At 36.5% G+C, this 15,386-nt stretch overlaps 1 protein-coding gene across 15 annotated transcripts in view; it reads left to right on the top strand.

Moving 5' to 3' along the window:
• The window catches only part of nrcama (neuronal cell adhesion molecule a), a 39,999-nt gene that overhangs the window by 10,822 nt on the left and 13,791 nt on the right, over positions 1 to 15,386 (top strand). For 7 of the 15 annotated variants that reach the window (XM_086058734.1, XM_086058726.1, XM_086058733.1 and 4 more), the window contains exons 2-12: positions 2,612 to 2,659; positions 7,946 to 8,114; positions 9,253 to 9,270; positions 9,550 to 9,655; positions 10,521 to 10,714; positions 10,794 to 10,916; positions 10,996 to 11,166; positions 12,755 to 12,802; positions 13,127 to 13,238; positions 13,310 to 13,494; positions 13,602 to 13,733. In XM_086058734.1, the coding sequence (XP_085914860.1) occupies positions 7,991 to 8,114; positions 9,253 to 9,270; positions 9,550 to 9,655; positions 10,521 to 10,714; positions 10,794 to 10,916; positions 10,996 to 11,166; positions 12,755 to 12,802; positions 13,127 to 13,238; positions 13,310 to 13,494; positions 13,602 to 13,733 (1,213 nt within the window). In that variant the 5' untranslated portion in view covers positions 2,612 to 2,659; positions 7,946 to 7,990. The remainder of the gene's footprint in view (positions 1 to 2,611; positions 2,660 to 7,945; positions 8,115 to 9,252; positions 9,271 to 9,549; positions 9,656 to 10,520; positions 10,715 to 10,793; positions 10,917 to 10,995; positions 11,167 to 12,754; positions 12,803 to 13,126; positions 13,239 to 13,309; positions 13,495 to 13,601; positions 13,734 to 15,386) is intronic. The other 8 variants (XM_086058739.1, XM_086058738.1, XM_086058732.1 and 5 more) reach the window with 3 other exon arrangements.

Genomic DNA, 15,386 nt, shown 5'->3' with positions numbered 1-15,386 from the left:
CACAGCATTGTCATGTGATCTATTAATACTTCTTAGTTTTTTCATTGCCTTTGTTCTGAGTGAAGTAAAAAAACAACTTTGTTTTATTATTTTATGATGAATAAATATCCTGCTCCATTTCATGAGTACAAATTTTGAAATTTTTAAAAAAAAATTGACTTTTGGTTTTTACTTACCTTTTACATTTATCTGTGTGTTAATTTTATGTTGATTTAAACTTCCTTTAACACCACAATTTTTTTTAACGCACCATTAATGACCACCCCTTACTCGGAAAGCCGGTGCTGGGAGAATTCCAGTCGCAACGCAGCAGACACGTCCACGTCAAAATTTAGCAGTAATAAATTTAATAATAATGTGTATATTTGTGGAGACTGGGGTCAAGTTATATTTTACAATTTTTAAAATGTGCAGAATTTCACAAGTTATTTCATGTTAAAGATTAGATAGCTCTTAATATGAAAAGAAAAATGCACTGAGTTGTCACCAATGTCTTACAAATGCAATTATGCCATCTAGTGGCAGAAAAATGACCAACACAAATAAATATCACACTCGTTTTTTAGAGTACAGTACAATTTTTAATTTAACTAAATTTTATGAATTATTATGAAATTACTGTATCAATGACTAAAAGAGGCAGCCATGTTTCTATTAGTTTAACTTTTTTTTTTCACTTCCATGTTAACAAGAGTATGAAAACTTATAATAGAATATTTTACTGTACATTTTATTGTACATTTAGAACAGATATAAAAGTTGAGATTAATCGTGAGTTTAACTATTGAAGCCATGCGATTAATTACAATAAAAAAAAAAAATGTTTTATCACCTGACAGTGACACCCCTAGTTAATATTAAATATTTGTATTCACACACAGACTACCCACATCCTGGATTCTCTCCTTCATGGAGGTTTCACTACTCTGGTTTTAATTTCCTTGCTTGACTTAACTCAACTCTGCGTGCTTGTCTTCAAATTGTGTTGATGGTAGTGTTACTACCTTTGAAATTCCTCATTTCTTTGGGCGATCAAAACAAACGTGTGCCATCTTTTTTATCTTGCTTCCTGTATGGTTTTGTTTCCATGGCAACAGGTCACAGCTTGGGGCTGGCTTGCCACTCTCCTTCCAATCTGTCGTTCGGCGGCGGCGGCGGCTACTCAGCCGTGTGTCACGCAGGGGCGGTTCAATGAAAAGACCCCTCTCCCGTCTCCCACATGAGCTAATCAGTTACAACGTGGCCGTAATGGCGACTCGCATCATTTGCCTGGTTGCCCGGGCCAAGCCGAAGGCGCTTTTCATGGGTCCGGGTCCGAGCGAAACTGCATTTCTTTGTCGCGTTTATATCACTAATGCGAGATGAATGGCGAGTCTCTCTGGAGATTATCATAATGCATTCACGGTCACGGGGAGAAGCCTTTGGGGTGTATTTGTGTGTGTCCCTTGCACCTAATGTTGGTAAAAGCAATAAAAAAGGTTGGAGACATTGCAGTTATTGATTAAAGGTCTGATGTTCAGCAAGACTGAGTCATTTACTGGGCGCTCCCTAGAGGCCCACAGGAACTGGATTTGATTGCCTTTATTAGAACAAAAAGCTTATACCACTAATATCAAACATTCATGTTAATGTGTTATGTGCCGACTTATCATAACTTCAGTTGTTCTGCCTTTATTTTTTATTTTATTATTCCGCCATATTTTGCTGGGCTACTACTGCTACATTTGTTGACCGATTCAGACCATTCCAATTTCAATATGTTCCAAACATTCCCGTTTCACAGGCTATTACTTTTCTCATTCCTCACTTTAATAGTTTTCCTACAATTCAAAATTTTTCACCGCAAAAATCGCCATTAACTCATTCACTGCCATTAACGGCTATTGACGTCAAAAATTCATTTGAACTATTTCTATTAGTTTACCATTTTTTCTACTTTAGTTATCAATAGTATGAAAACCTTTTTAATAATCTTTTTTTCTCAAAGAAAAGATTATTAAAAATTAAGGGCGTCAGGTAATTAATTTTTTTAATCATAATTAACTCACAATTAATCACAAATTTTATATCTGTTCTAAATGTACAATAATAAAAAATTCTAGGTTTTCATACTCTTGTTAAAAAAAAGTAGGAAGAATGTTAAACTAATATAAATAGTTTAAATGAAATTTTTACCTCTATAGCCGTCAATGGCAGTACATTCAAGACCATTCAAGATCATTCTATTTTGTTCAATATCATTTAATATCATTACAAATAGTTCAATACCAATACCATATCTTTCAGTAACATTTTACCTCATTCAATATGATTCTACATTTCTATATTGTTTCATTCAGCATTTCAGCATTCACATGCAATTTTTTTCCCAGAAATTGCTTAATGTTTGCAGTTTTTATTTATATTTACGTTTATTGCTATTGTAAAACAATAGCAATAAACGTGCTGCCTTTTATAATTATTATTATTTTTTAATCTCTGTAATTCACATTTTGGCAAGCTAACAGCCTGTGTGGCGTTGATAGCATGCAATCACATTCAGTGTCACCAAACCCTTTTCCTGTTTATTATTAACTTATAACACATGACGTGTGATATCGCTTTATTGCAGATCCGGACCACTTCCTGGAAGGGACGAGCTACGGTCACACCTTCACAGGTAAGGAAGACCTCTTCTTTATTTTGTATTTTTTTGTGCGATTCATATTTTAAAATGACCTTGAAATGAGTGGCTTCAAATCTTTTGATCTGATTGTGGCAAATTGCTGCAGATTATGTTTGTAAAGTGAAGCCGTGTTGAGAATCGCCTCATGGTCAGCCACATGGGGAGTATTGCGTAACCCAGCACTTCACATTACGATCATCATTACCTGAATAATCACTGCATTGTGTCACGTTGACCTCTAATAGTGAGTCATCGTGAGATTTATTTATTTTTGTTTTGAATGGCAAAAAAAACATTGAGATGATTCTCCCTTTGGTCATCCTCCCCGCTCTGTGAGTAATCCCAACGAACAGATGGATGGATGAGGAAAAGGGAGGGGGGGGGGGGGTTGCTGGATCGAGACCACCAGCTTGTTGCTTTTCCCTATCATGGCCTTCCCTCTCTTGTTGACATTGCAGAGTGCATTCCCCCCCCCCCCCCTCCGGCCTTGCTCTAATGGTTTGATACCATCTGTCTATTAAACCACATCACCTACAGCTACTAACAAACACTTTCGTTACTTTTATTTATATTTACACAGCACCAGTTAATCTCTTAAGGTTTTGCTTTCAAACAGATTTTCGAGGGGTGTTATGCAACAGTATGTTGTCATTTGAGCCTAAAATAGCAGATTGGAAATCTGAGGAGTAGTGCAGTGGCTTGTGTCACATGACGAGGACAATCATGGGTCATACAGGCTGGACTCACTTCTAAAATCCCGAATTGCTAATCGTGGCGACAGCCGACAAGTTCCGGCTGGATTTGTAACTTAACTCATTCACCGCCATTGACGGCTATAGATGTCAAAAAATTCATTTTAACCAGGGGTGTTAGAAAAAATCGACTCGGCAATATATCGTGATATTACAGCGCATAATTCTCGAATCGATTCGATATGCGGATGAATCGATTTTTTAAACATCAATTTTTTATGGGATTATTCAATAAAATGTCTTACTTAGGGTTACGATTCACACATTAAGCATGGAAGAATGTTATATTAATGGAACATTAAGCCTTCATATTTTATTTCAGTGCTGTTGAAATATGAAACAGACTGCAACCTGTTTGTTGAATGCAGTGGCTCAGTTATAAACCTGAATGTTCAGATAAATAAATACATTTTCATACAAATCTTACAGTGTACATATACAAGTTTACTGATGAGTATTTTCTAAATTTGAGTAAAAAAATAAAATAAATCGCAACAAGCAATTTTTAGATTTGTATCGGGATTAATCGGTATCGAATCGTGACACGAATCGAATCGCCAGGTAATTCACACCCCTAATTTTAACTATTGAAATTAGTTTAACATTTTTTCCACTTTTGTTAACAAGAGTATGAAAACCTAGAATTATTTTTTTATTGTACATTTATAACAAATCTAAAATTTGTGATTAATCGTGAGTTAACTTTTGAAGTCATACGATTCATTACAAGTAAATGTGATAACGCCTGATGTGATAAAAAAAAAAAAAGATTACAAATATTTTAGGGCCGTCATGCAATTAACATTTTTTATCGTAATTAATCGCATGAAATCACCAGTTAACTCACGATTAATCACAAATTTTATATCTGTTGTAAATGTACAATAAAACAAATTCTAGGTTTTCATACTCTTGTTAACAAAAGTGGAAAAAAATGTTTAACTAATAGAAATAGTTCAAATGAATTTTTGACGTCTATAGCCGTCAATGGCAGTGAATGAGTTCATATGACATATTTCCTGGAAAATAAATAAAATTTGACCCAAATAGTTCATGGAATTTAATCAACATATGATGAGTAGCTCTCATGATGCGATCTTCAGCGAGGTGTGACTTCGATGCCCTGTAGTAGCCCTGCCGTTTCAGCGTTATGCCGGCGGTAAACAACACAAGAGGACAATAGGTCGGCGCGCTTGCGGATGTAAGAGAGACGCGGGCCGCATCGCGCTGACCATCAGCACTTCACAAAGCCGGCAGGGATTGTGCGGATGATGCGAGAATGGCCAACCGCCCAGAAATAAAGGGGGAGGGTTGTTGGTTGTAATTGCGTGCCATCCCAGGCAACTCCCAATTTCGCCCCTGATAGAGTCAGCAGTATACAAGCGGGTTTGAGAGTCCCATCCTTGAAGAGGTTCAACAAAACCTCACTACGGGAAACATCTACATAACAACCGTGAGATTCTGTGTGTTTGCATAACAATTTGCATGTGGTCGCACACTGCGTGGGAAAAGTGCAACATTGTCTCGGTTTTGTCTGCCGTGTGAATGTAAAACATTTAACCTCGAGTCAGTGTTTCATATCTATAAATAGTTGTCTGGGCTTTTTTTCTCAAGAAGTAAAGCCATTTTCTCACCTTACATCTTCTTTACTCATTCACCGCCATTGCCGGCTATAGACGTCAAAAATTCATTTGAACTATTTCTATTAGTTTGACACTTTTTACACTTTTGTTAATAAGAGTATGACAAAAAAAATGTTTTATTGTACATTTAGAACAGATATAAAATTTGTGATGAATCGTGAGTTAATTATTGATGTTATGTGATTAATTATAATTTAAAAAATGTAATTGCCTTGCGATTTAAAAAAGAAAAGAAAAGATTAGAAAAAATTTGGGGCGTCAGGCGATTACAATTTTTTATTGTATTTATTCGCATGACTTCACTAGTTAACGCACGATAAATCACAAATTTTATATATTTTCTAAATGTACAATATTATTATTTTTTTATAGGTTTTCACACCCTTGTTAACAAAAGGGGGAAAAATGTTAAACTAATAGAAATAGTTTTAAATTAATTTATGACGTCTATAACCGTCAATGGCAGTGAATGAGTTAATCACTATAACGATAAAGTCATGTTTGGACAAACTGGGTGAAGTTTCAGCTCCCTAAGTAATATGCTTTATCTAGTATATGAATAATCATCAAATGTCCATATTTTGTACAAATACCACATAAGGAGTTGTCATACACGATTACGAAACAATAGCACCCTACAGTTGCTTCATTCTCTTTGTCATACGTTTAGTTTGACAGTATACTATTCAACATTCTCTACAACCGAACACAAAAAGCATCCCAAAAGATTCTCAAGCTACATTGCCGATGACCAACACCGACGAGGGGGGGGATGTGTTGTGCTCGTGGGTGTCTCATCTCTCATCCTCTGACTCATGGGTGAGAACTAAAGGTCAAAGAGGCACCCTGCAGCACTCGCTCACGCCATCCTTGGAGCGTCCGTCTTGCCTGCCGTCGCCGCCTCGTGATCATACGAAATTGGAGGACGCCAGGCAAAACATAAAGCGCTCTTGACTCGGTATGAAAGTATGAAAACCTGGATTTTTTTTTGTACATTTAGAACAGATATAAAATTTGTGATTAATCGTGAGTTAACGAGTGAAGTCATGCGATTAATTCTGATTTAAAAAATATTTTTTTATAATATTTTCTTTTCTTTTTTTAAATAGTAATAATTTTAACTATTTATTATAATTTGTTGTATAATCTTCTTTTTTTTTGTTTAAGAAAAGATTATTAAAAATTAGGGGCATCAGGCGATTACAATTTGTAATCGTAATTAATCGCAAGACTTCACTAGTTAACTCATGATTAATCAAAAATTGTATATCTGTTCTAATACAATAAAAAAATCATAACTCTTGTTAACAAAAGTGGGAAAAATGTTAAACTAATAGAAATAGATCAAATTAATTTTTGACGTCTATAGCCATCAATGGCAGTGAGTTAATACATGTGGGAGCCAAATATTTATAGTGCGCAAGGGGTATTTGTACAAAATTTGGATCCATTGACTCCCAATTATAAATAATACATTTTGCATGTTTTTTGACCTCAACCCATTTTTGAGTTGAGAGTCTTAAAAGCCACAATCCACCGGGTGATGCTAGAGAGCTACTTTAGCTAGTTTTGCTAATTGCGCACTATTGCTTTTATTGTCCATAGAGGGCATAAAAATAAATAAATATATAAAAACTTCATATGTATGTATAGATCTGATGCCACTGAACATTTTGGATTTAAAATTTAAACCCCTTCAAATATCGATCTATCTCGCTGGCGGTCTGACTTAAGACAAGCTTGGAAAGATCCAGTCGCGTGTCTTCAGTCATCGCAGGTGGATCATTTGCGCCACAGCGCACGAAAGTAATTAAGCCGAAGATGGCTGATAATGTGGTTTTGAGCATCGCAATCAAATTAGAGGATTTCGTTTCGGCATTCGCTTCCCGTCAATACCAGCGAGCAGAGAATGCGGTTGGACGTGTGAGCGTAATTAGCCTTAGCCCGAGGCCGCATTAGCTCACACACTCTGCCGAGCTCAGCTGGATAAAATCTGGACTCCAAACATTCTGCGTTTCACCCCCCCCCCCTTCCCCCACGATTGTTAGAATGGGCTGAGAAGTGGAATTTAAACAAGAGATTGTGTGAAGAATTGCACCAGGAGATCACACGCAACAAGCTAAAGCGCGTAAAAAGTAAACCACTCAAATGAACTCATTCACTGCCATTGACGGCTATAGACGTCAAAAATTAATTTTGACTTTCTATTAGTTTAACATTTTTTTCCCCACTTTTGTTAACAAGAGTATGAAAATCTATATTTTTTTATTGTACATTTAGAACAAATTTAATTAAATTTGCAATTAATCATGAGTGAGTGAAGTCATGCGATTAATTACAATAAAAAAATGTAATCGCCTGACGCCCCTAATTTTTTTTAAATCGCATCAGGCGATTATTTTTTTTTAAATTGTAATTAATAGCATGACTTCAAATAGTTAACTCACGATTAATCACACATTTTAGATAATTTTCCCTCCTAGGTTTTCATACTCTTGTTAACAAAAGTGGAAAAAAATGTTCAACTCATAAAAACAGTTTATAGCCGTCAATGGCAGTGAATGAGTTAAAGTCAACATGCTCGTGTTTTTGTTTTCATCTCACATCTTTTTTTTTTACGAAAGACTGCAGAGGCCCACGGGTACTCGCTCAGGCACGCCATGACGGTTCCGCTCGGGTGCCCTCGCATGGCACATGTTTACAGGCCAATACGTGGAGTGCTCTTGTAATTGCCGTAGTTTTACCTTGAGGGCCAGAAAGATGTCATGTGGATGCCGCCGAAGTTTTACGGTCAATTGCGTTTTATTGTTGTATACGCGCACATGCTGGTGTTGTTAAGTTGCTTTTAAAAAATAAAAGAAAATTGTGTTTTACTTCATTTTCAGTGATTTGACGACTCTTCGCGCCACTGCAGGGTTGAGCCTGACAATATGGACTTCACCGTGGTCCACCTCAACGTGGGTGAGAATACGATGAGGTCTTTGGGCTCTGGAGCTGTTCTTCTCGTGATCCTCTTGAGTCACGTGACGTCAGCGCTGGAAGTGCCTCTTGATCGTAAGGATGTTTTCCCGCCAATATGAACGAAGCCAAGTTCCAATGACGTTGGGTTGTTGTGTAAAAAGTAAACAAAAACACAATGCGATGATTTGAAAATCCTTTTTTCAATCTATATTAACTCATTCACTGCCGTTGACGGCTATAGACGTCAACAATTCATTTGAGCTATTTCTATTAGTTTCACTTTTTTCCCCACTTTTGTTAAGAGTATAAAAACCTAGAAAAAAAATATTGTACATTTAGAACAGATATACAATTTGTGATTACTCTTGAGTTAACTAGTGAAGTCATGTGATTAATTACAATTTAAAAAATTAATCGCCTGGTGCCCGTAATTAAAAAAGAAAGAAAAAATATATTATAAAAAAATTAGGGGCGTCAGACTATTAAATTTGTTTAAATTGTAATTAAACACATGACTTTAATAGTTAACTCACGATTAATCATAAATTTTATATCTGTTCTAAATGTATATTTATTTTTTTTGTTTTTCATACTCTTATTTAAAAAAGTAGAAAAGTGTTAAACTAATAGAAATAGTTCAAATTAATTTTTTACGTCTATAGCCGTCAATGGCAGTGAATGAGTTAACTTGGAGGACACAACAGCCATGATTTTCCAAAAACAATTTGATGTGTGGACTCGTCAGACCACAGCACAGAGATTTCTCCAGGCGGGAAATTTCCTCATATCTTTTCTTGTGAACGACTGAGCCTTTCAGGGATACCCAATCATGATGATCACCTTTTTTCTAATGAACCTGTTCACCTGTTGAATGTTCTAAACGGGTGTTTTTTTTGTTGCCCCTCTGACATGTTTTATTTTTTCACATGTTGCAGGAATCAAATTCTAAATGACCCAAAAAACAATGACTTTCATTCGTTTGAACATTACCTTGCCTTTGGAATTCTATTGAATATATGATGAAAAGGATTTGCAAATCATTGCATTCGGTTTTTAGTTATTTTACGCAACATCCCAAGTTCATTAAAATACAATTTTTTTCCTTGACATAGAGCGTGTATTTAAGTAGCCAGTTAGCTCAATAAAAAGTTGAAGCTGTTTTGGCTGACTGCAAAAACTAACCCCTCTCTGTAATATTCTGTGACTGTGCGTTCCCCTGATGGACAAAAAGCTAAGGTCCTGGAAGGATGTAAGTTTACGCCAATTGTGACCTCTAGTGTGGGATTTTTTTTTTTTTTGTGGTTCTTTTATTTGCATTGTTGCATGCCATTACAATTTTGTTTTAGAAATGCTGGTTCTAAGTTTTGGGACACAACTTTTTTTGCTGGTATTTGGCCAGTCAGTCTTTATGTCCCAAAACTTTTGTCCCGCTGGTGTCGCTTGCCGTGATGTGGCCTCGCACGCCGTTCTTGTGTTTGAAACATCGATGCGTGTGTATTCTTGCATATAACTAGTCTTACTCCTGCAGTGCCGCAGCCCCCCACTATTACGCTACAGTCCCCGAAGGATTACATCTTTGACCCACGGGAGAACATCGTCATCCACTGTGAAGCCAAGGGGAAGCCACACCCCAAGTGAGAAACAGCACCTTACCACTGATTTGAGTTTTCTGCTCACTTCTATGAAATGATTGATCTGTTGTGGAGATGAGCAGGGGTTTAAGAAAAGAATGGCCTAGCAACGGTTGTCAGGGGAAAGCAATCGACCAAGAAACGCCTGTCAAACGGAATAAGCCAGCATGGAAACTCAATTAACTCATTCACTGCCATTGACGGCTATTGACGTCCAAAATTCATTTGAACTATTTCTTGAAAACCTAGAATTTTTTGTTGTTGTTCATTTAGACCAGATATAAAAATTTATGATTAACCGTGAGTTAGCTATTGAAGTCATGCGATTAATTACAAATTTAATCGCCTGACGCGATAAAAAAAAGAAGAGAAAAGATTATTTAAAAATTAGGAGCGTCAGGCGATTGAAAATTGTAATCGTAATTAATTGCATGACTTCACGAGTTAACTCACGATTAATCACAAGTTTTATATCTGTTCTAAATGTACAATAAAAAAATATTATTATTTTTTTAAAGAAAACCTAGATTTTTTTTATTGTACATTTATAACAGATATAAAATTATCATGCGATTAATTATGATTAAACGCCCCTTATTTTTATTTAATTTTTTAATTGTAATTAATCACATTACTTCACTTGTTAACTAACGATTAATCACACATTTTATATCTGTTCTAAATTTACCCCCCAACAAATTCTAGGTTTTCATACTCTTGTTAACAAAAGTGGAAAAAATGTGAAACTAATAGAAATAGTTCAAATAAATATTTGACGTCTATAACCGTCAATGGCTGTGAATGAGTTAATGGTTGATGCCATAAAATATATTTAAAAAAGAAAGGTTTGTGCTGTTTTTCTTATTAGCTTTTCTTGGACGAGGAATGGGAGCCATTTCGATGTGGAGCAAGACTCCAAAGTTCTTATGAAACCGGGTTCAGGAACTCTGGTCATTGACATCAGTGGGGAAAAGGCGGAAGCCTACGAGGGGACGTACCAGTGCACAGCCCACAACGATCACGGCACAGCCGTCTCCAACAACATTGTCATCAGACAGTCCAGTAAGAATTCAGCAGAATTCATTCAATGATGTGCAAATATTTTCTTTGAATCTTTGAATCTGTCTGTGGTGACTCCCAGGGTCCCCCTTGTGGTCGAAAGAAAGACTTGAGGCCATCACAGTTCAGATGGGGGTCTCGCTGGTGCTACAGTGCCGCCCCCCGGCCGGGCTGCCCCCTCCCGTCATATTTTGGATGGATAACAGTAAGTCCTTCATGTGATGAATCTTCATTTTCCAGCAAGTAGGATTCCTCAAAATGCAAAATGTCATCCCTCCAAAAAGTCTTCCAGAGGTTGCCGCTGGACAATCGAGTGTCGCAGGCCCTGAACGGAGACTTGTACTTCTCCAATGTCCTCCCGGAGGACAACAGGAATGACTACATCTGCTATGCCCGCTTTCCATATACGCAAACCATCCAGCAGAAACAGCCCATCTCCGTCACAGTGCTGGAGAGTAAGTCCGCACCTTGCTCTCCTTAACACACAGATTAACTCATTCACTGCCATTGACGGCTATAGACGTCAAAAATTCTTTTGAACTATTTCTATTAGTTAAAAATGTTTTTGGCTTCTTTTGTTAACAAGGGTATGAAATCCTAGTTGGGTTTTTTTTTAAATACAGATATAAAATGCATGATTCATTAAAAATGTTAATCGCTTGACGCGACTTAAAGATTATGAAAAATTCAAGGCGATTAAAATTTTTAATCATAATTAATCGCATGACTTCACTAGTTAACTCACAACTAATCACAAATTTTATATCTGTTATAAATGTACAATAAAAAAAATCTAGGTTTTCTTAAAAAAAAAATGTATTGTACATTTAGAACAGATATAAAATTTGTGATTAATCGTGAGTTAACTCGTGAAGTCATGCAATTATTTACGATTAAAAATGTCAATCGCCTGACGCTCCTAATTTTTAAATAATCTTTTCTCTTTTTTTTTTTTTTTATCGCGTCAGGCGATTACATTTTTTTTATTTGTAATTAATTGCATGACTTCAATAACTAACTCACGGTTAATCATAAATTTTATATCTGGTCTAAATGTACAATTAAAAAATATTCTAGGTTTTCATACTCTTGTTAACAAAAGTAGAAAAATTGTTAAACTAATAGAAATAGTTCAAATGAATTTTTGAAGTCTATAGCCGTCAATGGCAGTGAATGAGTTAAAAGGGAAGACAACCCAAAAATGATCTTTCCAATATGTTCAGCCTGACATAGCATTTTTGGAATGTGGGTCAAGTGCCAAAAGCCATCTCCATCCCAGCTGGCGGCCATTTTGACACTTGCTGTTGACTGAGAATGACATCACAGATGCTCAGGTAACCACCAATCGCAGCTCACCAGTTTTCTGAAGCTGAGCCATGATTGGTCATTACCTTGAGCAGCTGTGATGTCATTTTCAGTCAACAGCAAGTGGCAAAAAAAACAAAAAAACGGGTGGATTTTCCACAAATGCAAAAATAATCAGAAGGCCGTGTTTAGACGAGTGATTGTGCATACAACATATTGTAAAGAACGGTTTTGGGTTTACTTCCTCTTTAAAGTGGAAGTCAACCTTAAACATTTCTTAACAATATGTTATATGTGACCCCACTAGTCTAAACATGACATTTTGATAAATTTTACATTTGTGGAATAAGAGTTATGAAGCAAAATCCAGCCATTTTTATTTATCTCAGGGCGGCGGCCATTTTGCCACTTGCTGTCGAATGAAGATGACATCACAGTTGCTCAGGTCTCAGGTAACAACCAATCGCAGCGCACCTGTTTTCTGAAGCTGAGCTGTGATTGGTTGTTATCTGAGACCTGAGCAACTGTGATGTGACAAAATGGCCGCCCCCTAAAATGGAAAAAAAAAACCAGCTGGATTTTGCTGCTTAACTCATATTCCACTAACACAGAATACTATTTTTAAGCTGCATAGAACATATTATTGTCAAAAAACATTTTTGGGGTTGACTTTCAGACAAAAAGGTGTCAAATGAATTTCTGTCCGTTTTGCATGCTTATGATTTTTTTCTGTTACAGTGGATACAATGAATGAGACCTCTTTATACAATATCACTAACTTTAGTGGTGAGTGTTGCTGGCTCACGCCCGGCAATTTTGTGTCAATCCGCTCCTGGCCCAACCATGTGTCATGTACCTGCAAACTCAACACCCCCCCCCCCCTCCCCCGCACATGTTGTGACTATGACATAAAAAGTTGTATGAAGATTAAGGGTGAAAAGATCAAAAGTTACCAGATAAGAAGCAATATTTTTTACTTTTTTTTTTGTAACAAGCCAACTGTCAACTTCCCTTTTCCCCGCATTGTCTGCCCCCTGCCCGGCCTGTCATTATTTGCCGTCTTGCAAAAATCCTTGGATTTGATCTCATTTGCTGTCCTCTTGCTCACAGCCAACCCAACAGGGGAGCGCCGTCCCGGTTTCATGGCGCCTTTGGGTGCCACCAGCACCAAGATGGTCCTGCGAGGGGAGACCCTCGAGCTGGAATGCATCGCCGAAGGCTTGTAAGTAGGCGTGTTCTTTCATCGTCGTGTCTTTGTAGCGGGATAAGGTGAATAACAAGTTACTATGGCAGGCCCACTCCGGAGATGTCTTGGCAGAAAGATGGCGGAGAGCTGCCGACCAGCAGGGTTTCCTTCCTCAACTACAAGAAAACGCTTAAGGTTTTGGACGTCAGCGAAGCAGACGCTGGCGACTACACCTGCACGGCGACCAACCGCCTGGGAAGCGCACACCACGCCATCAAAGTCACTGTTAAAGGTAGGAAAAGCGTCAAAGCTTCGAAATCCCGCTGGCTCGAAAGTCTTTATTCCCTGCGCTCCTCTCTCAGGTTTCTTTCTCTTTCTCATTTCTTTCCTATTCAACAGCTGCTCCATTCTGGATCAGCGCTCCCAGGAACCTGATCCTCGCCCCAAATGAGACCGGCATCCTGAATTGCCGAGTCAGCGGAGACCCTAAGCCGGATATTCGTTGGTTTGTCAATGGAGTCCCAATAGAAAGTGAGGACAATGCTCGTATATGGTTTGGCCGGAGATGGGCAAGTGGCGGCTCACGGCACACTCGGAGTGGCCTCTGATGAACTCATTCACTGCCATTGACGACTACAGACGTCAAAAATTCATGTGAACTATTTCTATTAGTTAAACATTTTTTTCATTTCATTTCATTTTTTTTATGAAAACCTAGATTTTTTTATTGTATTTATAACAGATATAAAATTATCATGCAATTAGTTACGATTAAATGTCCCTTATTTTTAATTGTTTTTTCTAATTAGACCCGTCAGGCGATTACAATTTTTAATTGTAATTAATCACATGACTTCACTTGTTAACTAACGATTAATCACAAATTTGATATCTTTTCTAAATGTACAATATTTATTTTCTAGGTTTTCATACTCTTGTTAGCAAAAGTGGAAAAAAAATGTTAAACTAATAGCAATAGTTCAAATGATTTTTTTTATATCTATTATTATTTCTATTAGTTTCAAATTTGTTTCCACTTTTGTTAACAAGAGTATGAAAACCTAGAAACAATTTATTCTACATTTAGAAGAGATATAAAATATGTGATTACTCTTGAGTTAACTAGTGAAGTCATGTGATTAATTACAATTAAAAAATGTAATCGCCTGATGCCCCTAATTGAAAAAAAAAAAGAAAAAATATATTATTAAAAAATTTGGTTCGTCAGACGATTACATTTTTTAAAATTGTAATTAATCGTATGACTTCAATAGTTAACTCACGATTAATCACAAATATTTTATCTGTTCTATATTTACAATATTTTTTTTCTAGGTTTTCATACTCTTGTTAGCAAAAGTGGAAAAAAATGTTAAACTAATATAAATAGTTTAAATGAATTTTTGACGTCTATAGCCGTCAATGGCAGTGAATGAGTTAATTTAAAAAATAAAAAAATCCTCCCCCCTAAATTTTCCCCCCCAAAAATATTTTTGGGGGTTAAAAAAAGATTATAAATTTTTTTCCAGGGGTTGTTTTGTTTTGGCTGATTTTTTTTGTGGAGTTTATCAGCATGTTTTTATAGAACTTTGGGGGGGTTACAAAAAATAACATTTCCAATGCATTTCAATGGGTGCTAATTATATTTTTGATAGCTGCACAGTAAATTTTGTAGAATAGATTTTACTCTGAAAAGACTATATTTGGTGCCAGTCGAAACAGAAAGTAAAAATTACCCCCCCCCCCAAAAAAAAACACTCAACAGTTGAGGAACAACCACTGACCAATGCCACTCCTACTCTATCAACAGTATCGCAGGTGAAAGGTGGAATCCTCGTACCTCGTACCGTAAGTCTGGCATAGCTCAAGTTGTAGAGTGGCTCTCTTCCATGTTGAAAGATTTTCTTGTTGTTGCTAGTTAGTATTTTACTCTTTTCCAAGTGTACATTTAGAAAATTCAAAGTAAATTAAGTTTAGAGCGGGACTGAATATAGTCTTTTTTTTTTTTAGAGTAGAATTTACTCTATGAAATGTACTGTGTCGGTTCCACTATATATTTTTATGTTGTAATGCCACCATTCACCACTAGATGTACTGCTGATGAAAAATGATGGCCCCTACCATCATTTAAGTTGCTTGAGTTAGGCAACGCTTGTGAAGTAATTTTTTTTCTCAACTCAAATG

This window comes from Leptonotus elevatus, chromosome 17 (assembly GCF_054856555.1).
Source record: "Leptonotus elevatus isolate MCC_2025b chromosome 17, RoL_Lele_1.0, whole genome shotgun sequence".
NCBI lineage: Eukaryota > Metazoa > Chordata > Actinopteri > Syngnathiformes > Syngnathidae > Leptonotus > Leptonotus elevatus.
This window is presented reverse-complemented; position numbering and strand designations above follow the sequence as displayed.